At 47.3% G+C, this 24259-nt stretch overlaps 1 protein-coding gene across 2 annotated transcripts in view; it reads right to left on the minus strand.

The window, feature by feature from the left end:
- The window catches only part of CACNG4 (calcium voltage-gated channel auxiliary subunit gamma 4), a 288522-nt gene that overhangs the window by 87533 nt on the left and 176730 nt on the right, over positions 1-24259 (minus strand). For both annotated transcript variants that reach the window (XM_063963629.1, XM_063963628.1), the window contains exon 2: positions 20278-20361. In XM_063963629.1, the coding sequence (XP_063819699.1) occupies positions 20278-20361 (84 nt within the window). The remainder of the gene's footprint in view (positions 1-20277; positions 20362-24259) is intronic.

Raw genomic sequence — 24259 nt, forward strand, 5'->3', positions numbered from 1 at the left:
CCCCACCCGGGGCAGTGACTTTCTGAACCCCACACGGGGCAGTGACTTTCTGAACCCCACACGGGGCAGTGACTTTCTGAACCCCACCCGGGGCAGTGACTTTCTGAACCCCACCCGGGGCAGTGACTTTCTGAACCCCACCCGGGGCAGTGGCCTCCGGGAACCCCGCTGGGGCAGTGGCCTCCGGGAACCCCGCTGGGGCAGTGGCCTCCGGGAACCCCGCTGGGGCAGAGGCCTCCGGGAACCCCGCTGGGGTCAGCACCTCGGATTCTTTTACTGGGACCGAGCCGTCGGCCTCCCCCACTGGGACCGAGCCATCGGCCTCCCTCTCCGAGTCGATAATTATCGAAACTTCTCCCGGGACTATGACTTCCGGGACTTTTGCTGAAGCTATAACCTTCAGCACCTCCCCTAATGCTACACCTCTTAAGTTCTTTCCTGGGTAAGCGACCTCTAGACCCTTCTTAGAGGCTGCGTCTCTCGAGACCCCACTTGGGGATATTACTTCAAAGATCCCTTCTGGGGTTTTGCTTCTCGAGTTCCCTTCTAGAACTATGGTTTCAGATACCCTTTCTGGGGTTGCGCTCTTCAAGTCCCTACCTGGGGTAACAGCTTCTGAGACCCCTTCTGGTATGGAAACCTGAGCTATAATATTTGATGTCCCTCTATAAGCTAGAGCATCGGGTACCGCACCAGCACTCTGGGCATCGGGTACCGCTCCAGCACTCTGGGCATCGGGTACCGCTCCAGCACTCTGGGCATCGGGTACCGCTCCAGCACTCTGGGCATCGGGTACCGCACCAAGATCCTGAGCATCGGGCACCTCTCCAGGACCCTGGGCAACGGGCACCACTCCAGGACCCTGGGCAACGGGCACCACTCCAAGAACCTGGGCAACGGGCACCACTCCAGGAACCTGGGCAACGGGCACCACTCCAGGAACTTGGGCAACGGGCACCACTCCAGGACCCTGGGCAACGGGCACCACTCCAGGAACCTGGGCATCGGGCACCACTCCAGGAACCTGGGCATCGGGCACCACTCTAGGGGCTTGCAACTCTGCTTCAACAGGAACCTCAAGAGAGGAGAGAAACATTCTCTTTTGATTCCTGAATCTATAATGGGACTCCCTTGCCCAAGGACCCCAGTTATAGGACAGAGAGCTTTTAGTGTGGGTTGTGTGACAAGTACCTCTGCCACAGTAGAGACAGGAGTAGGTCTTGTATCCTGACTCAACTTGGCCAGAGGGCAAGACTCGTCACCACACTTTGGCTTGCGCAACTCACAGGTCTGCAGATAGTGGCCTAAACCCCCACAATATAGGCATAAGTTTAAGTTTCTGCGACGCAGACGCTCCTCTTCTGAGAGCCTGGGCCGCAGAAAACTTTTAAACCTTTTCTCTTCAAGTAAACCAGAGGATTCTCTTGTCACAATACTGTGAACAAGAGTCTCTTTAGAGATAGATGTACTCTCAACGACTTCTGGCAAGATGAGCAAGATTTTAGTCAAAAGGTTTTGCAGTTGCTTTAAGGATTGCTGCAAAACTTCTAGTCGCTCTGGTCTCAAAGCATTGAAAGCAGAGTTCAGGGCTGAGAGAGATGCCTGCAGGGCTTGCATAGTAGACATAGGAGGATTTAAAACTAGACAAGACAAGGCAAGACTAGACAAGGCAAGACTAGACAAGGCAAGACTAAACAAGGCAAGACTAAACAAGGCAAGACTGAATTTTTAAACAAGACAAAACAAGACTAATTTTTTTTTTTTAAACACCGGACTGGATTCTAAAAACCGGACTGGATTCTAAACACCGGACTGGATTCTAAACACCGGACTGGATTCTGCACATTGAATTCTAGACAGGACTGGATTCTAAACTAGACACTGGACTGGGCCAAAAAAGAAAAAAGTTTTATTTCTTTTTTGTGGTATGGCTGGTGATAATGTTAGGTTCCTGGTGCTCAGAACAAGGGAGATGTTATGAAGTGAGTCCAGAGCACCAGGACGTAACGCTGGGAAAGGGGAATGGAAAGGGAATAGCCCCTGGCGCCCTATCTCCGTTGTCTCGCCCGTGCTGTCAGTACACTCTTGCGAGACTATGGTTGCTTGAGCCCATGGCAGCCGCGTTTGAAGGGCGGATTACGTCTGCCCAACTTCGATGCCCCCTCAGGTCTTAATGAGAGACAAAGAGTGTACCGAGACAGGGTGATAACAAGGGGCCCTCTAACTGAAACAACCAAAGCCAGGGGCTACTAACTAGCCTAAAACTAAATGTATATGCGGCTTGCCGCCAAAGGAAAAGAACAACAAAGGAAATGCTGACCACACGCCGACACAATACTTTTGTGAACCCTCCGCAAAACACCAGTGACAGAAATAATAACGGAATACAGCGGCCTAGGCCGACGGACGCGGCAGAGCCGCTACTCACGGAACCGGTACGAATACTGGCAAACGGACAGGAACTCCCAATGCTGCTGACACAGACTCTCAGAACTGGAGGACAGGCAGAATCCCAAACGACAGACCAGTGGACACCAAGAAGCCAGAAACTTGACCAGGCACAGGCAAAGGCACTGGACCTCAGGACAGGAACGCCTCACGGCAGGACACGGGATCAGACACAGGAATCGACACAGGGACTGACACAGGAATCGACACAGGAAGCAGCTCGACTGACACTGCTACACAGGAGCTCAGGAACTAGCAGGAACCAAGCTCAGAACTCAAGCAGACTGGAAACCTAGAAATATCACCAGCGTCTGTGAATTGCACTGAGCCAGCATATAACAGAGAGGCCTAATTAATAATATCATGCAGCTGCCCTGTTGCATGACTCCAAACTGACAAGATGCAATTAGCAGCCAGGTGAGGCTGAACACATGGGAACAAGCTGCAATTACACAGACTAACCAGCGGCAGCAATCAAGAGTATTCTTAAACAGAGCAACGGGAAATCCTGGCCTGCAAGACTACTTATAAACATAAAATAGGAAAGAACCACTACCTGTGGTTCATAACAGTATCCCCTCCTTAAGGGTGAGCTCCGAGCACCCCATGACACCCACGGGGAACATGAACAGAAGAATAACATAAAATACCTAACTGACATGCAAAACAGGATTGAGCCACAGCCGTGGCTCATAACAAGTTTAGCAGTTTGCTGGCAGTGTCCACCAGGTCCATTATACTGTATATAGCAGTACGGTAGGCCGCTGCTGTACCTACCTCTGTGTCGTCACTCGTCATCCATTAATAATATACTATCCATCCATCTACATTGTATACATGTGGTGGCTTTTTTTTTATACTAGTTTAGCAGTTTGCTGACAGTGTCCACCAGGTCCATTATACTGTATATAGCAGTACGGTAGGCCACTGCTGTACCTACCTCTGTGTCGTCACTCGTCATCCATTAATAAGTATACTATCCATCCATCTACATTGTATACCTGTGGTGGCTTTTTTTTATACTAGTTTAGCAGTTTGCTGGCAGTGTCCACCAGGTCCATTATACTGTATATAGCAGTACGGTAGGCCACTGCTGTACCTACCTCTGTGTCGTCACTCGTCATCCATTAATAAGTATACTATCCATCCATCTACATTGTATACCTGTGGTGGCTTTTTTTTATACTAGTTTAGCAGTTTGCTGACAGTGTCCACCAGGTCCATTATACTGTATATAGCAGTACGGTAGGCCACTGCTGTACCTACCTCTGTGTCGTCACTCGTCATCCATTAATAAGTATACTATCCATCCATCTACATTGTATACCTGTGGTGGCTTTTTTTTTTATACTAGTTTAGCAGTTTGCTGGCAGTGTCCATCAGGTCCATTATACTGTATATAGCAGTACGGTAGGCCACTGCTGTACCTACCTCTGTGTCGTCACTCGTCATCCATTAATAAGTATACTATCCATCCATCTACATTGTATACCTGTGGTGGCTTTTTTTTATACTAGTTTAGCAGTTTGCTGACAGTGTCCACCAGGTCCATTTATTATACTGTATATAGCAGTACGGTAGGCCACTGCTGTACCTACCTCTGTGTCGTCACTCGTCATCCATTAATAAGTATACTATCCATCCATCTACATTGTATACCTGTGGTGGCTTTTTTTTTTATACTAGTTTAGCAGTTTGCTGACAGTGTCCACCAGGTCCATTTATTATACTGTATATAGCAGTACGGTAGTCCACTGCTGTACCTACCTCTGTGTCGTCACTCATCATCCATTAATAATAATTAGTATACTATCCATCCATCAACATTGTATCCATGTGGTGGCTTTTTTTTTATACCAGTTTAGCAGTTTGCTGACAGTGTCCACCAGGTCCATTATACTGTATATAGCAGTACGGTAGGCCACTGCTGTACCTACCTCTGTGTCGTCACTCGTCATCCATTAAGTATACTATCCATCCATCTACATTGCATACCTGTGGTGCCTTTTAGTTGTGCGCATTAAAATATGGAGAACAAAAATGTGGAGGTTAAAAAAATAGGGAAAGATCAAGATCCACTTCCACCTCGTGCTGAAGCTGCTGCCACTAGTCATGGCCGAGACGATGAAATGCCATCAACGTCGTCTGCCAAGGCCGATGCCCAATGTCATAGTACAGAGCATGTAAAATCCAAAACACAAAAGATCAGTAAAATGCCTCAAAAATCAAAATTAAAAGCGTCTGAGGAGAAGCGTAAACTTGCCAATATGCCATTTACGACACGGAGTGGCAAGGAACGGCTGAGGCTCTGGCCTATGTTCATGGCTAGTGGTTCAGCTTCACATGAGGATGGAAGCACTCAGCCTCTCGCTAGAAAAATGAAAAGACTTAAGCTGGCAAAAGCACAGCAAAGAACTGTGCGTTCTTCGAAATCACAAATCCCCAAGGAGAGTCCAATTGAGTCGGTTGCGATGCCTGACCTTTCCAACACTGGACGGGAAGAGCTTGCGCCTTCCACCATTTGCACGCCCCCTGCAAGTGCTGGAAGGAGCACCCGCAGTCCAGTTCCTGATAGTCAAATTGAAGATGTCAGTGTTGAAGTACACCAGGATGAGGATATGGGTGTTGCTGGCGCTGGGGAGGAAATTGACGAGGATTCTGATGGTGAGGTGGTTTGTTTAAGTCAGGCACCCGGGGAGACACCTGTTGTCCGTGGGAGGAATATGGCCATTTAGATGCCTGGTCAAAATACAAAAAAAATCAGCTCTTCGGTGTGGAATTATTTCAACACAAATGCGGACAACAGGTGTCAAGCCGTGTGTTGCCTTTGTCAAGCTGTAATAAGTAGGGGTAAGGACGTTAACCACCTCGGAACATCCTCCCTTATACGTCACCTGCAGCGCATTCATCATAAGTCAGTGACAAGTTCAAAAACTTTGGGCGACAGCGGAAGCAGTCCACTGACCAGTAAATCCCTTCCTCTTGTAACCAAGCTCCTGCAAACCACACCACCAACTCCCTCAGTGTCAATTTCCTCCTTACCCAGGAAAGCCAATAGTCCTGCAGGCCATGTCACTGGCAAGTCTGACGAGTCCTCTCCTGCCTGGGATTCCTCCGATGCATCCTTGAGTGTACCGCCTACTGCTGCTGGCGCTGCTGTTGTTGCTGCTGGGAGTCGTTAGTCATCCCAGAGGGGAAGTCGGAAGACCACTTGTACTACTTCCAGTAAGCAACTGACTGTACAACAGTCCTTTGCGAGGAAGATGAAATATCACAGCAGTCATCCTGCTGCAAAGCGGATAACTGAGGCCTTGGCAGCCTGGGCGGTGAGAAACGTGGTTCCGGTATCCATTGTTAATTCAGAGCCAACTATAGACTTGATTGAGGTACTGTGTCCCCGGTACCAAATACCATCTAGGTTCCATTTCTCTAGGCAGGCGATACCGAAAATGTACACAGACCTCAGAAAAAGACTCACCAGTGTCCTAAAAAATGCAGTTGTACCCAATGTCCACTTAACCACGGACATGTGGACAAGTGGAGCAGGGCAGACTCAGGACTATATGACTGTGACAGCCCACTGGGTAGATGTATTGCCTCCCGCTGCAAGAACAGCAGCGGCGGCACCAGTAGCAGCATCTCGCAAACGCCAACTCGTTCCTAGGCAGGCTATGCTTTGTATCACCGCTTTCCAGAATACGCACACAGCTGAAAACCTCTTACGGCAACTGAGGAAGATCATCGCAGAATGGCTTACCCCAATTGGACTCTCCTGGGGATTTGTGACATCGGACAACGCCAGCAATATTGTGCGTGCATTACATCTGGGCAAATTCCAGCACGTTCCATGTTTTGCACATACCTTGAATTTGATGGTGCAGAATTATTTAAAAAAACGACAGGGGCGTGCAAGAGATGCTGTCGGTGGCCCGAAGAATTGCGGGCCACTTTCGGCGTTCAGGCACCGCATACAGAAGACTGGAGCACCACCAAAAATACCTGAACCTGCCCTGCCATCATCTGAAGCAAGAGGTGGTAACGAGGTGGAATTCAACCCTCTATATGCTTCAGAGGATGGAGGAGCAGCAAAAGGCTATTCAAGCCTATACATCTGGTCACGATATAGGCAAAGGAGGTGGAATGCACCTGTCTCAAGTGCAGTGGAGAATGATTTCAACGTTGTGCAAGGTTCTGCAACCCTTTGAACTTGCCACACGTGAAGTCAGTTCAGACACTGCCAGCCTGAGTCAGGTCATTCCCCTCATCAGGCTTTTGCAGAAGAAGCTGGAGAGATTGAAGGAGGAGCTAAAACAGAGCGATTCCGCTAGGCATGTGGGACTTGTGGATGGAGCCCTTCATTCGCTTAACCAGGATTCACGGGTGGTCAATCTGTTGAAATCAGAGCACTACATTTTGGCCACCGTGCTCGATCCTAGATTTAAAACCTACGTTGTATCTCTCTTTCCGGCAGACACAAGTCTGCAGGGGTTCAAAGACCTGCTGGTGAGAAAATTGTCAAGTCAAGCGGAACGTGACCCGTCAACAGCTCCTCCTTCACATTCTCCCGCAACTGGGGGTGCGAGGAAAAGGCTCAGAATTCCGAGCCCACCCGCTGGCGGTGATGCAGGGCAGTCTGGAGCGAGTGCTGACATCTGGTCCGGACTAAAGGACCTGCCAACGATTACTGACATGTCGTCTACTGTCACTGCATATGATTCTCTCACCATTGAAAGAATGGTGGAAGATTATATGAGTGACCGCATCCAAATAGGCACGTCAGACAGTCCGTACGTATACTGGCAGGAAAAAGAGGCAATTTGGAGGCCCTTGCAGAAACTGGCTTTATTCTACCTAAGTTGCCCTCCCTCCAGTGTGTACTCCGAAAGAGTGTTTAGTGCAGCCGCTCACCTTGTCAGCAATCGGCGTACGAGGTTACTTCCAGAAAATGTGGAGAAGATGATGTTCATTAAAATGAATTATAATCAATTCCTCCATGGAGACATTCACCAGCAGCAATTGCCTCCAGAAAGTACACGGGGACCTGAGATGGTGGATTCCAGTGGGGACGAATTAATAATCTGTGAGGAGGGGGATGTACACAGTGAAAGGGGTGATGAATCGGACGATGATGATGAGGTGGACATCTTGCCTCTGTAGAGCCAGTTTGTGCAAGGAGAGATTGATTGCTTCTTTTTTGGTGGGGGCCCAAACCAACCAGTCATTTCAGTCACAGTCGTGTGGCAGACCCTGTCGCTGAAATGATGGGTTCGTTAAAGTGTGCATGTCCTGTTTATACAACATAAGGGTGGGTGGGAGGGCCCAAGGACAATTCCATCTTGCACCTCTTTTTTCTTTCATTTTTCTTTGCATCATGTGCTGTTTGGGGAGTATTTTTTTGAAGGGCCATCCTGCCTGACACTGCAGTGTCACTCCTAGATGGGCCAGGTGTTTGTGTCGGCCACTTGGGTCGCTGAGCTTAGTCACACAGCTACCTCATTGCGCCTCTTTTTTTCTTTGCATCATGTGCTGTTTGGGGAGTATTTTTTTCAAGTGCCATCCTGTCTGACACTGCAGTGCCACTCCTAGATGGGCCAGGTGTTTGTGTCGGCCACTAGGGTCGCTTAGCTTAGTCACACAGCTACCTCATTGCGCCTCTTTTTTTCTTTGCATCATGTGCTGTTTGGGGAGTATTTTTTTCTAGTGCCATCCTGTCTGACACTGCAGTGCCACTCCTAGATGGGCCAGGTGTTTGTGTCGGCCACTAGGGTCGCTTAGCTTAGTCACACAGCTACCTCATTGCGCCTCTTTTTTTCTTTGCATCATGTGCTGTTTGGGGAGTATTTTTTTCAAGTGCCATCCTGTCTGACACTGCAGTGGCACTCCTAGATGGGCCAGGTGTTTGTGTCGGCCACTAGGGTCGCTTAGCTTAGTCACACAGCTACCTCATTGCGCCTCTTTTTTTCTTTGCATCATGTGCTGTTTGGGGAGTATTTTTTTCAAGTGCCATCCTGTCTGACACTGCAGTGCCACTCCTAGATGGGCCAGGTGTTTGTGTCGGCCACTTGTGTCGCTTAGCTTAGTCATCCAGCGACCTCGGTGCAAATTTTAGGACTAAAAATAATATTGTGAGGTGTGAGGTGTTCAGAATAGACTGGAAATGAGTGGAAATTATGGTTATTGAGGTTAATAATACTATGGGATCAAAATGACCCCCAAATTCTATGATTTAAGCTGTTTTTTAGTGTATTTTGAAAAAAACACCCAAATCCAAAACACACCCGAATCCGACAAAAAATTTCCGGTGAGGTTTTGCCAAAACGCGTCCGAACCCAAAACAAGGCCGCGGAACCGAATCTAAAACCAAAACACAAAACCCGAAAAATTTCCGGTGCACATCACTACTATTTAGACACACTTCTGGTGCCCCCAGGTTTATTTGGGGGTGAGCTGCTCCACTGTAGTGTGTCGGTCGGTCGGCCCATACGCACCTTCCTAACCAGTGTTCACCTTTCACATTAATGGTAGAGATGTGCACCGGAAATTTTTCGGGTTTTGTGTTTTGGTTTTGGGTTCGGTTCCGTGGCCGTGTTTTGGGTTCGAACGCGTTTTGGCAAAACCTCACCGAATTTTTTTTGTCGGATTCGGGTGTGTTTTGGATTCGGGTGTTTTTTTAAAAAAACCCTAAAAAACAGCTTAAATCATAGAATTTGGGGGTCATTTTGATCCCAAAGTATTATTAACCTCAATAACCATAATTTCCACTCATTTTCAGTCTATTCTGAACACCTCACACCTCACAATATTATTTTTAGTCCTAAAATTTGCACCGAGGTCGCTGGATGACTAAGCTCAGCGACCCAAGTGGCCGACACAAACACCTGGCCCATCTAGGAGTGGCACTGCAGTGTCACGCAGGATGGCCCTTCCAAAAAACACTCCCCAAACAGCACATGACGCAAAGAAAAAAAGAGGCGTAATGAGGTAGCTGTGTGACTAAGCTCAGCGACCCAAGTGGCCGACACAAACACCTGGCCCATCTAGGAGTGGCACTGCAGTGTCACGCAGGATGGCCCTTCCAAAAAACACTCCCCAAACAGCACATGACGCAAAGAAAAAAAGAGGCGCAATGAGGTAGCTGTGTGAGTAAGCTAAGCGACCCTAGTGGCCGACACAAACACCTGGCCCATCTAGGAGTGGCACTGCAGTGTCAGGCCGGATGGCCCTTCCAAAAAATACTCCCCAAACAGCACATGATGCAAAGAAGAAAAAAAAGAGGCGCAATGAGGTAGCTGTGTGACTAAGATAAGTGACCCTAGTGGCCGACACAAACACCTGGCCCATCTAGGAGTGGCACTGCAGTGTCACGCAGGATGGCCCTTCCAAAAAATACTCCCCAAACAGCACATGACTCAAAGAAGAAAAAAAAGAGGCGCAATGAGGTAGCTGTGTGACTAAGATAAGCGACCCTAGTGGCCGACACAAACACCTGGCCCATCTAGGAGTGGCACTGCAGTGTCACGCAGGATGGCCCTTCCAAAAAACACTCCCCAAACAGCACATGACGCAAAGAAAAATGAAAGAAAAAAGAGGTGCAAGATGGAATTGTCCTTGGGCCCTCCCACCCACCCTTATGTTGTATAAACAGGACATGCACACTTTAACCAACCCATCATTTCAGTGACAGGGTCTGCCACACGACTGTGACTGAAATGACGGGTTGGTTTGGACCCCCACCAAAAAAGAAGCAATCAATCTCTCCTTGCACAAACTGGCTCTACAGAGGCAAGATGTCCACCTCATCATCATCCTCCGATTCATCACCGTGTACATCCCCCTCCTCACAGATTATCAATTCGTCCCCACTGGAATCCACCATCACAGCTCCCTGTGTACTTTGTGGAGGCAATTGCTGCTGGTGAATGTCTCCATGGAGGAATTGATTATAATTAATTTTAATGAACATCATCTTCTCCACATTTTCTGGAAGTAACCTCGTACGCCGATTGCTGACAAGGTGAGCGGCGGCACTAAACACTCTTTCGGAGTACACACTTGTGGGAGGGCAACTTAGGTAGAATAAAGCCAGTTTGTGCAAGGGCCTCCAAATTGCCTTTTTTTCCTGCCAGTATACGTACGGACTGTCTGACGTGCCTACTTGGATGCGGTCACTCATATAATCCTCCACCATTCTTTCAATGGTGAGAGAATCATATGCAGTGACAGTAGACGACATGTCCGTAATCGTTGGCAGGTCCTTCAGTCCGGACCAGATGTCAGCATCAGCAGTCGCTCCAGACTGCCCTGCATCACCGCCAGCGGGTGGGCTCGGAATTCTGAGCCTTTTCCTCGCACCGACAGTTGCGGGAGAATGTGAAGGAGGAGATGTTGACAGGTCGCGTTCCGCTTGACTTGACAATTTTCTCACCAGCAGTTCTTTGAACCCCTGTAGACTTGTGTCTGCCGGAAAGAGAGATACAACGTAGGTTTTAAATCTAGGATCGAGCACGGTGGCCAAAATGTAGTGCTCTGATTTCAACAGATTGACCACCCGTGAATCCTTGTTAAGCGAATTAAGGGCTCCATCCACAAGTCCCACATGCCTAGCGGAATCGCTCAGTGTTAGCTCCTCCTTCAATGTCTCCAGCTTCTTCTGCAAAAGCCTGATGAGGGGAATGACCTGACTCAGGCTGGCAGTGTCTGAACTGACTTCACGTGTGGCAAGTTCAAAAGGTTGCAGAACCTTGCACAACGTTGAAATCATTCTCCACTGCGCTTGAGACAGGTGCATTCCACCTCCTATATCGTGGTCAGTTGTATAGGCTTGAATGGCCTTTTGCTGCTCCTCCAACCTCTGAAGCATATAGAGGGTTGAATTCCACCTCGTTACCACTTCTTGCTTCAGATGATGGCAGGGCAGGTTCAGGCGTTTTTGGTGTTGCTCCAGTCTTTTGTACGTGGTGCCTGTACGCCGAAAGTGTCCCGCAATTCTTCTGGCCACCGACAGCATCTCTTGCACGCCCCTGTCGTTTTTTAAATAATTCTGCACCACCAAATTCAAGGTATGTGCAAAACATGGGACGTGCTGGAATTTGTCCAGATTTAATGCACACACAATATTGCTGGCGTTGTCCGATGCCACAAATCCACAGGAGAGTCCAATTGGGGTAAGCCATTCTGCGATGATCTTCCTCAGTTGCTGTAAGAGGTTTTCAGCTGTGTGCGTATTCTGGAAAGCGGTGATACAAAGCGTAGCCTGCCTAGGAAAGGGTTGGCATTTGCGAGATGCTGCTACTGGTGCCGCCGCTGCTGTTCTTGCGGCGGGAGTCAATACATCTACCCAGTGGGCTGTCACAGTCATATAGTCCTGAGTCTGCCCTGCTCCACTTGTCCACATGTCCGTGGTTAAGTGGACATTGGGTACAACTGCATTTTTTAGGACACTGGTGAGTCTTTTTCTGAGGTCTGTGTACATTTTCGGTATCGCCTGCCTAGAGAAATGGAACCTAGATGGTATTTGGTACCGGGGACACAGTACCTCAATCAAGTCTATAGTTGGCTCTGCAGTAATGATGGATACCGGAACCACGTTTCTCACCGCCCAGGATGCCAAGGCCTCAGTTATCCGCTTTGCAGCAGGATGACTGCTGTGATATTTCATCTTCCTCGCAAAGGACTGTTGGACAGTCAATTGCTTGGTGGAAGTAGTAAAAGTGGTCTTACGACTTCTCCTCTGGGATGACCATCGACTCCCAGCAGCAACAACAGCAGCGCCAGCAGCAGTAGGCGTTACACTCAAGGATGCATCGGAGGAATCCCAGGCAGGAGAGGACTCGTCAGAATTGCCAGTGACATGGCCTGCAGGACTATTGGCATTCCTGGGGAAGGAGGAAATTGACACTGAGGGAGTTGGTGGGGTGGTTTGCGTGAGCTTGGTTACAAGAGGAAGGGATTTACTGGTCAGTGGACTGCTTCCGCTGTCGCCCAAAGTTTTTGAACTTGTCACTGACTTATGATGAATGCGCTGCAGGTGACGTATAAGGGAGGATGTTCTGAGGTGGTTAACGTCCTTACCCCTACTTATTACAGCTTGACAAAGGCAACACACGGCTTGACACCTGTTGTCCGCATTTCTGTTGAAATACTTCCACACCGAAGAGCTGATTTTTTTGGTATTTTCACCAGGCATGTCAATGGCCATATTCCTCCCACGGACAACAGGTGTCTCCCCGGGTGCCTGACTTAAACAAACCACCTCACCATCAGAATCCTCCTTGTCAATTTCCTCCCCAGCGCCAGCAACACCCACATCCTCCTCATCCTGGTGTACTTCAACACTGACATCTTCAATCTGACTATCAGGAACTGGACTGCTAGTGCTCCTTCCAGCACTTGCAGGGGGCGTGCAAATGGTGGAAGGCGCATGCTCTTCACGTCCAGTGTTGGGAAGGTCAGGCATCGCAACCAACACAATTGGACTCTCCTTGTGGATTTGTGATTTCGAAGAACGCACAGTTCTTTGCTGTGCTTTTGCCAGCTTAAGTCTTTTCATTTTTCTAGCGAGAGGCTGAGTGCTTCCATCCTCATGTGAAGCTGAACCACTAGCCATGAACATAGGCCAGGGCCTCAGCCGTTCCTTGCCACTCCGTGTGGTAAATGGCATATTGGCAAGTTTACGCTTCTCCTCCGACGATTTTATTTTAGATTTTTGAGTCCTTTTTTTACTGAACTTTTGTGTTTTGGATTTTACATGCTCTGTACTATGACATTGGGCATCGGCCTTGGCAGACGACGTTGATGGAATTTCATCGTCTCGGCCATGACTAGTGGCAGCAGCTTCAGCACGAGGTGGAAGTGGATCTTGATCTTTCCCTATTTTTGGAACCTCAACATTTTTGTTCTCCATATTTTAATAGGCACAACTAAAAGGCACCTCAGGTAAACAATGGAGATGGATGGATACTAGTATACTTATGGATGATGAGTGACTGACGACACAGAGGTAGCTACAGCCGTGGACTACCGTACTGCGTCTGCTAGTATAGAGATGATAATGATATAAAAAATATATATATATCACTACTGCAGGTATATATAATATAATGACGGACCTGCTGGACACTGTCAGCAGACTCCTAAACTACTAGTATGAAGAAGATAGAAAAAAAAAACCCACCACAGGTAGGTATACAATTATGGACGAGCACTGACGACACAGAGGTAGCTACAGCCATGGACTACCGTACTGCGTCTGCTAGTATAGAGATGATAATGATATAAAAAATATATATATATCACTACTGCAGGTATATATAATATAATGACGGACCTGCTGGACACTGTCAGCAGACTCCTAAACTACTAGTATGAAGAAGATATAAAAAAAAACCCCACCACAGGTAGGTATACAATTATGGACGAGCACTGACGACACAGAGGTAGCTACAGCCGTGGACTACCATACTGCGTCTGCTAGTATAGAGATGATAATGATATAAAAAATATATACATATCACTACTGCAGGTATATATAATATAATGACGGACCTGCTGGACACTGTCAGCAGACTCCTAAACTACTAGTATGAAGAAGATAGAAAAAAAAACCCCACCACAGGTAGGTATACAATTATGGACGAGCACTGACGACACCGAGGTAGCTACAGCCGTGGACTACCATACTGCGTCTGCTAGTATAGAGATGATAATGATATAAAAAATATATATATATCACTACTGCAGGTATATATAATATAATGACGGACCTGCTGGACACTGTCAGCAGACTCCTAAACTACTAGTATGAAGAAGATAGAAAAAAAAACCCCACCACAGGTAGGTATACAATTATGGACGAGCACTGACGACACAGAGGTAGCTACAGCCGTGGACTACCATACTGCGTCTGCTAGTATAGAGATGATAATGATATAAAAAATATATATATATCACTACTGCAGGTATATATAATATAATGACGGACCTGCTGGACACTGTCAGCAGACTCCTAAACTACTAGTATGAAGAAGATAGAAAAAAAAACCCCACCACAGGTAGGTATACAATTATGGACGAGCACTGACGACACAGAGGTAGCTACAGCCGTGGACTACCGTACTGCGTCTGCTAGTATAGAGATGATAATGATATAAAAAATATATATATATATCACTACTGCAGGTATATATAATATAATGACGGACCTGCTGGACACTGTCAGCAGACTCCTAAACTACTAGTATGAAGAAGATAGAAAAAAAAACCCCACCACAGGTAGGTATACAATTATGGACGAGCACTGACGACACAGAGGTAGCCACAGCCGTGGACTACCGTACTGCGTCTGCTAATATAGAGATGATAAAGATGATAGAGATGAACAAAAAAAATATAACACTACTGCAGGTAAATATTTATATAATATAATGAATGACGGACCTGCTGGACACTGTCAGCAGAATGCGTTTATAGAATAAAAAAAAAAAACACCACAGGAGTGTTTAACTTTTTCAGGCAGACAATATACTGGTGGTCACTGGTCAGTCACACTGGCAGCAAAAGTGTGCACTGTACTCCTGCTATAACTGCACCCCAGTCTCCCCCACAATTCAGCTGTGTGAGCAGTGAGCACTCAGCACAGTCAGATATACATAGATGATATTATCATGCAGCACACTGAGGCTGAGCACAGATATGGTATGTGACTGTGTATCGTTTTTTTTCAGGCAGAGAACGGATTATATTAAATAATAAATAAAACTGGTGGTGGTCACTAGTAACTATCAGCAAAACTCTGCACTCTGAGTACTCCTAATGCTCCCCAAAATTACTAAGTTAGTAGTAAATCAACTCAAGTGTCTCTATCTATTCTAACGGAGAGGACGCCAGCCACGTCCTCTCCCTATCAATCTCAATGCACGTGTGAAAATGGCGGCGACGCGCGGCTCCTAATATAGAATCCGAGTCTCGCGATAGAATACGAGCCTCGCGAGAATCCGACAGCGGGATGATGACGTTCGGGCGCGCTCGGGTTAACCGAGCAAGGCGGGAAGATCCGAGTCTGCCTCGGACCCGTGTAAAAAGGCTGAAGTTCGGGGGGGTTCGGATTCCGAGGAACCGAACCCGCTCATCTCTAATTAATGGCACGTGGTGCTCGGCAGTTTCCACGTCAGTTATTCGCAGTGATGCCATTTGTCCAGTCACAAATCGCGCACTTTCAGAAATACTGCCAACCTCGGCCCGAAAGCCGATAATCATTTCTTTTTGCAACTCGGATAAATCGTCCCTTTTACCCATGACAGCAGTGAGTGATATGAGTGCAGATGGCCTATCGCACACATTATATTATATATCCACCAAGCCACCGCACAACACGTGATGTACTTGATGAGCTATGTGCTGCCGACGTCAAAAGTAGGAGGATACACTGGAGTATATTTACTAAGGTCCCGATTTTGACAGAGATGCCGTTTTTTCTTCAAAGTGTCATTTCGGTAATTTACTAAGCAAAAATCTCGGCAGTGATGAGGGCATTCGTAATACTTTGGAAGTCCTAGGAAAAAATCACGAATCAATACACCATCGGCCAAATACGCCTGCAATTTGGTAGAAATCGGTAATTTACTAAAAAGTGCAAATCACAAACACTGCCGACAATAGCCAAACACTGCCGTGCAGAAATACAATTCGTGAAAAAGTGCTAAAAAAAAACAGACCTGCTTTTTTATCCCGTGTTTGGATAGGCATGCACGGATCCATGAGATCCGTGCATGTTTATCAGTGGGAAGGGGATGGGAAAGTGTTATTTTCTTTAAAAAAAAATGCGTGGGGTCCCCCCTCCTAAGCAAAACCAGCCTCGGGCTCTTTGAGCCGGCCCTGGTTGCAAAAATATGGGGGGAAAAATGATAGGGGTTCCCCCATATTTAAACAACCAGCACCGGGCTCTGCGCCTGGTCCTGGTTCCAAAAATACGGGGACAAAAAGCGTAGGGGTCCCCCGTATTTCTGAAACCAGCACCGGGCTCCACTAGCCAGATACATAATGCCACAGCCGGGGGACACTTTTATATAGGCCCCGGCGGCCCTGGCATTACATAACCAACTAGTCATCCCTGGCCGGGGTACCCTGGAGGAGTGGGGACCCCTTCAATCAAGGGGTCCCCCCCCTCCAGCCACCCAAGGACCAGGGGTGAAGCCCGAGTCTGTCCCCCCCATCCAAGGGCTGCGGATGGGAGGCTGATAGCCGTTTTGAAAAAAAATTAATATTGTTTTTAGTAGCAGTACTACAAGTCCCAGCAAGCCTCCCCCGCAAGCTGGTACTTGGAGAACCACAAGTACCAGCATGCGGAGGAAAACCGGGCCCGCTGGTACCTGTAGTACTACTACTAAAAAAATACCCCAATAAAAACATAAGACACACACCTTGAAAGTATAACTTTAATGCATACATCCACACCTCCATATACACATACTTACCTTATGTTCACACGAGGGTCGGTCCTCTTCTCCATGTAGAATCCATGGGGTACCTGTTGAAAAAATTATACTCACAAAATCCAGTGTAGAAGGCTCCTCTTCTTTTAATCCATTTGTAATCCAGGTACTTGTCAAAATAACAAAACGGACACCCGACCTCGCACTAAAAGAGGCCCCATGTTTTCACATGGGACCCCTTTCCCCGAATGCCAGAAACCCCCTTTGACTTATGTCTAAGAGGGTTCCATCAGCCAATCAGGGAGCGCCACATTGTGGCACCCTCCTGATTGGCTGTGTGCTCCTGTACTGTATGACAGGCAGCACACGGCAATGTTACAATGTAGCGCCTATGCGCTCCATTGTAACCAATGGTGGGAACTTTGTGGTCAGCGGTGAGGTTACTTTCGGTCAACCGCTGACCACAAAGTTCCCACCATTGGTTACAATGGAGCGCATAGGCGCTACATTGTAACACTGCCGTGTGCCGCCTGTCATACAGTACAGGAGCACACAGCCAATCAGGAGGGTGCCACAATGTGGCGCTCCCTGATTGGCTGATGGTACCCTCTTAGACATAAGTCAGAGGGGGTTTCTGGCATTCGGGGAAAGGGGTCCCATGTGAAAACATGGGGCCCCTTTCAGTGCGAGGTCGGTTGTCCATTTTGTTATTTTGACAAGTACCTGGATTACAAATGGATTACAAGAAGAGGAGCCTTCTACACTGGATTTTGTGAGTATAATTTTTTCAACAGGTACCCCATGGATTCTACATGGAGAAGAGGACCGACCCTCGTGTGAACATAAGGTAAGTATGTGTATATGGAGGTGTGGATGTATGCATTAAAGTTATACTTTCAAGGTGTGTGTCTTATGTTTTTATTGGGGTATTTTTTTAGTAGTAGTACTACAGGTACCAGCGGGCCCGGTTTTCCTCCGCATGCTGGTACTTGTGGTTCTCCAAGTACCAGCTTGCGGGGGAGGCTTGCTGGGACTTGTAGTACTGCTACTAAAAACAATATTCATTTTTTTTCAAAACGGCTATCAGCCTCCCATCCGCAGCCCTTGGATGGGGGGACAGCCTCGGGCTTCACCCCTGGTCCTTGGGTGGCTGGAGGGGGGGACCCCTTGATTGAAGGGGTCCCCACTCCTCCAGGGTACCCCGGCCAGGGGTGACTAGTTGGTTATGTAATGCCAGGGCCGCCGGGACCTATATAAAAGTGTCCCCCGGCTGTGGCATTATGTATCTGGCTAGTGGAGCCCGGTGCTGGTTTCAGAAATACGGGGGACCCCTACGCTTTTTGTCCCCCGTATTTTTGGAACCAGGACCAGGCGCAGAGCCCGGTGCTGGTTGTTTAAATATGGGGGAACCTCTATCATTTTTCCCCCCATATTTTTGCAACCAGGATCGGCTCAAAGAGCCCGAGGCTGGTTTGGCTTAGGAGGGGGGACCCCACGCAATTTTTTTTTTTATTTTAACACTGTTTTTTTTTTTTTTTTAACAAGGTGCACAATGAAGCCCAGCACGGATCTCTCAGATCCGGCCGAGATTCATTGTATTAAAGTCGGCAGTGTTTTACAAGTCACTCACGTAAAACACTGCCTAAAAAAACGAATGACATCGACATCGGTAAAACCGAAAATGCAGAATACGGCAGCTTAGTAAATTAGTCGTACTAAATTCAAAAAGTTGCATATTTACACTTTCGATGTCATTCGTGATTGAACTTTGACCTCAAACGGGAAAATACGATTTTTAGTAAATATACCCCACTGTGTGACAATGGATGGTGGGTCAAGGTCAGACTAATGAGACTCAGCCATCTGCAGCATGCAGAATCAGAGTCCTATTTCACAGTCCAGCAGCAGCGGCAGGTACACCATCGATTGTGCAGCGCAGGCTGAGGTGGACCAGACAGGAGCCATTTTGTCCTCTATTGCTGGTGTTAGCAGGGCTCTTGGGACAGAACCGATGAACTCTGCAGCAGCAGCAGGTGCGCCGCAGAGCTCCGTTGGAAGAGCAGCAGTCACACTTGGATCCCACTGTGAACCACACAGGTGCTGCTGTACATGCAGGTGTCCCTTCAGGGCATGGAGCTCGGAGGCTAGAGTCTCCATTGCCTCTGGGAGTTACACCCCTACAACCTTGCTAAATAGGCCCCTTTGATGTTTGAATAGGAATGTTCTGAATCGTTCTGTATTCTGGACTTGGGTAATGCTGCAGTTGTTTAATGACATCTCCTAGACAACATTTTTTCACTGTTTCCAGACAATTGCGTGTACTATTTAAAAATGTTTGCCATGAAGTGGACCTGAGGACGTCTGTGTGGCTCATAATATAAAAAATGATCAAAAGTAACTTTTGTTTTTTTATTTTACTTAAGGTAAAAAAATAATAATTTAAAGCTGAAGGATTCCCTTAGATGTGCATTACAGTAAGGCAAATGCACCTAATGCAGTGAATGTTGTGATAGATACTGACTGGAGCTGTAAATTAAGCAGAATTTAAAGAATCTGCACATCAAAGCACATGTCTACCAGAACAATCCATCTTATTTAAAGGCCAGCAGCAGACACAGAACTGCAATTAAAGATCAGAAAGAATGTATAATTCCAGTGTCATTTCCACATGTATGTGACATAATATGAATTACTACCCATGTGATTGCTTTCTAAACATCAGTTCCCATCAGTGCTAGAACTCTCAGGGGGTGATTCAGACCTGATTGCTGCTGTGCGTTTTTGCACAGCGGGCGATCAGGTCATAACTGCGCATGCATATGCACCGCAATGCACACGTGCATCAGCCAACAACAACGAGCATCGCCAGTCAGCGATAGGAAGGTGCAGAAATTTCATTTGCATGGGCATTCGCAAAGTGATTGACAGGAAGAGGCCGTTTGTGGGTGGTAACTGACCGTTTACTGGGAGTGTCCTGGAAAACGCAGGTGTTCCCAAGCGTTTTCAGGGAGTGTGTCTGACGTCAGCTCTGACCCCGATCAGCCCGTTCTCATCGCACTGTAGGAGTAAGTCCTGGGCTGCGCAGAGACTGCACACACTGAGTGAGCTGAGAACAGATTTGCAGCTGCCCGCATGCGATTGCACTCTTGCACCTGTGAATTTCCACTCCCCCTTGGACGGCAACTATCCGATCACAGGACAGCAATATTAGCAGCACAGCGATCAGGTCTGAATCAACCCCTCAGAATGACTTCATTGTAACACAGGAGCTGGTCTCACAGATTTCAGTATTTGACACTCATAGTCATAACGTAAACTAATACAACTCATTTATATCCAGACTGAAAATGTTATAAAACAAGTCGGCTCTGAAAGTCTTAGAAGAGAGAAAGGTACTCACGTAAAATATACTCCGAGCTGTCGTGGTCATAGTCGTTGTCTTCCGGAAAGTGATTAATTCTGAAGCAGTTTCCTTTGTATAGGCCTGAACAAAGAGAATAAAACATGTCTGAGATGTTGTCATTCTGGCTGAGTCCATCACAGTCTGTAATAATAAAAGGACACATGGAAATGCTGCTATGTGCAGACAGTGATAAGGTGACCGACTGTTACTATTATTTACAGTCCTGATTTTTATGAAGACTAATTATCAGTACACAATGCAGAATGAGTCTACAGAAATATAAGTTTTCTACTTTATTTAAAGTAAAACTAGAACTACTATACTCAAAATATTATGGGGTATATGTTAGAGATGAGCGGGTTCGGTTTCTCTGAATCCGAACCCGCCAGAACTTCATGTTTTTTTTCACGGGTCCGAGCGACTCGGATCTTCCCGCCTTGCTCGGTTAACCCGAGCGCGCCCGAACGTCATCATGACGCTGTCGGATTCTCGCGAGGCTCGGATTCTATCGCGAGACTCGGATTCTATATAAGGAGCCGCGCGTCGCCGCCATTTTCACACGTGCATTGAGATTGATAGGGAGAGGACGTGGCTGGCGTCCTCTCCGTTTAGAATTAGAATAGATTAGAGAGACACTTGATTTACTAATTTTGGGGAGCATTAGGAGTACTCAGTAGTGTACAGTGCAGAGTTTTGCTGATAGTGACCAGTGACCACCACTTTTATTTATAATCCGTTCTCTGCCTGAAAAAAGCGATACACAGCACACAGTGACTCAGTCACATACCATATTGTGTGCACTGCTCAGGCTCAGGCCAGTGTGCTGCATCATCTATATATATTATATATCTGTCTGACTGCTCAGCTCACACAGCTTATAATTGTGGGGGAGACTGGGGAGCACTACTGCAGTGCCAGTTATAGGTTATAGCAGGAGCCAGGAGTACATAATATTATATTAAAATTAAACAGTGCACACTTTTGCTGCAGGAGTGCCACTGCCAGTGTGACTAGTGACCAGTGACCTGACCACCAGTATATAATATTAGTAGTATACTATCTCTTTATCAACCAGTCTATATTAGCAGCAGACACAGTACAGTGCGGTAGTTCACGGCTGTGGCTACCTCTGTGTCGGCACTCGGCAGCCCGTCCATAATTGTATATACCACCTAACCGTGGTTTTTTTTTCTTTCTTTATACATACATACTAGTTACGAGTATACTATCTCTTTATCAACCAGTCTATATTAGCAGCAGACACAGTACAGTGCGGTAGTTCACGGCTGTGGCTACCTCTGTGTCGGCACTCGGCAGCCCGTCCATAATTGTATATACCACCTAACCGTGGTTTTTTTTTCTTTCTTTATACATACATACTAGTTACGAGTATACTATCTCTTTATCAACCAGTCTATATATTAGCAGCAGACACAGTACAGTGCGGTAGTTCACGGCTGTGGCTACCTCTGTGTCGGCACTCGGCAGCCCGTCCATAATTGTATATACCAGTGACCTAACCGTGGTTTTTTTTTCTTTCTTTATACATACATACTAGTTACGAGTATACTATCTCTTTATCAACCAGTCTATATATTAGCAGCAGACACAGTACAGTGCGGTAGTTCACGGCTGTGGCTACCTCTGTGTCGGCACTCGGCAGCCCGTCCATAATTGTATATACCACCTAACCGTGGTTTTTTTTTCTTTCTTTATACATACATACTAGTTACGAGTATACTATCTCTTTATCAACCAGTCTATATATTAGCAGCAGACACAGTACAGTGCGGTAGTTCACGGCTGTGGCTACCTCTGTGTCGGCACTCGGCAGCCCGTCCATAATTGTATATACCACCTAACCGTGGTTTTTTTTTCTTTCTTTATACATACATACTAGTTACGAGTATACTATCTCTTTATCAACCAGTCTATATATTAGCAGCAGACACAGTACAGTGAGTGCGGTAGTTCACGGCTGTGGCTACCTCTGTGTCGGCACTCGGCAGCCCGTCCATAATTGTATACCACCTAACCTTTTTCTTTGCATCATGTGCTGATTGGGGAGGGTTTTTTGGAAGGGACATCCTGCGTGACACTGCAGTGCCACTCCTAAATGGGCCCGGTGTTTGTGTCGGCCACTAGGGTCGCTAATCTTACTCACACAGCTACCTCATTGCGCCTCTTTTTTTCTTTGCGTCATGTGCTGTTTGGGGAGGGTTTTTTGGAAGGGACATCCTGCGTGACACTGCAGTGCCACTCCTAGATGGGCCCGGTGTTTGTGTCGGCCACTAGGGTCGCTTATCTTACTCACACAGCGACCTCGGTGCAAATTTTAGGACTAAAAATAATATTGTGAGGTGTGAGGTATTCAGAATAGACTGAAAATGAGTGTAAATTATGGTTTTTGAGGTTAATAATACTTTGGGATCAAAATGACCCCCAAATTCTATGATTTAAGCTGTTTTTTAGTGTTTTTTGAAAAAAACACCCGAATCCAAAACACACCCGAATCCGACAAAAAAAATTCGGTGAGGTTTTGCCAAAACGCGGTCGAACCCAAAACACGGCCGCGGAACCGAACCCAAAACCAAAACACAAAACCCGAAAAATTTCAGGCGCTCATCTCTAGTATATGTAATAGCAGTCGGCGGGTTCCGGTTAAGTCTGCCCGATGCCCAGTGTTTTAAAGTAGCATTTGATTACAAGACAAAACCAGGCTGATTTTGACTTTTAAAAGATTGCCACTTTAAAACATGGAGCAGACTCGCTAGGAACCCACCGTTGTGTGCTCTAGCATCACCTTCTGGGTCCCGGTGGTGCACTTCCGGTGTCGAACTGTGATACTGCCGTATTTTGGTGAGTATTCCCCCATACTTGCCGACATTCTGGCTGCTCTCTGCGGGAGAGAGCAGCCAGGTCGGCTCAGCAGGGGGGCAGGGGAGGGCTGTGACGTGGTGGAGGAGGTGGACCGGAGGCGGGATGGGGTGGAGCAGGGGCGGGATGGGGGAGGAGTTATCATTGCGCATCCGGTAAGCCATGCCCCCCGTACTGCAATGCCGCGATCCCCGGCATTACACTGCAGGGGGCGTGGCTATGATGATGCGATTCAGCAAGAATCGCGTCATCATCTGCCCGGACCGCCCACTTTACACATTAAGTGGCCGGACGGGCAGGGGGACCCCTGATTCCGGGAGACTTGCCTGCTCTTCCGGGGGGCCGGGAGGGTCACCCAATTTTCGGGAGCCTCCCGGCCAATCCAGGAGAGTAGGCAAGTATGTATCCCCCCCCAGTAGCGCACGCATGGGGAGTTTCCGAGTACCCAGAAACCCACCCTGATGAACCAAAAACTTTTTTCAGAAATGGAGAACCTTGTCTCTGTCTCTGCAGCAGCCGCGCACCCTCATCCCACTGCTGCTGCCTGGCCACTGCCAGTTCAGCGGTCAGTGCTTCCGCGTCAGGTGGCTTTCATATCCATAACACCTGACTCGAAGCGCCGACAGCTGAACCGGCAGTGGCCGGGGCAGCACGCCGCGAGCACACAATTACAGTCCTGACAGTGAGGAAGAGGTTCTGCGCCAGCCAGCACTGCCAGCAGTCACGGAGGAGATCCTGCAGCAGCAAACTAAGTGTGAAGTATGGGGGAAAAGGGGGCTGCATGTATGCCCTGCGTGTTTTTATAACTGTTGTGTATGTGTGTGTAAGAAGTATGCTATGTGTGTGTGCATATGCCCTATTGTTGTTTTTTAAGCATGCTGTGTGTGTGCATGCTACATACAGTATATGTGTGTGTTTGTAAGTATGCTGTGTGTGTACTGTATGTATGCTGTGTGCCACACATATACTGCCTCTCTCTCACTATATTTATTTATCTATCTATCTATCTATCTATCTATCTATCTATCTATCTATCTATCTATCTATCTATCTATCTATCTATCTATCATGTATGTATGTATGTATGTATGTATGTATGTAT

Source organism: Pseudophryne corroboree, chromosome 3 (assembly GCF_028390025.1).
Source record: "Pseudophryne corroboree isolate aPseCor3 chromosome 3, aPseCor3.hap2, whole genome shotgun sequence".
In the NCBI taxonomy this organism is placed as follows: domain Eukaryota; kingdom Metazoa; phylum Chordata; class Amphibia; order Anura; family Myobatrachidae; genus Pseudophryne; species Pseudophryne corroboree.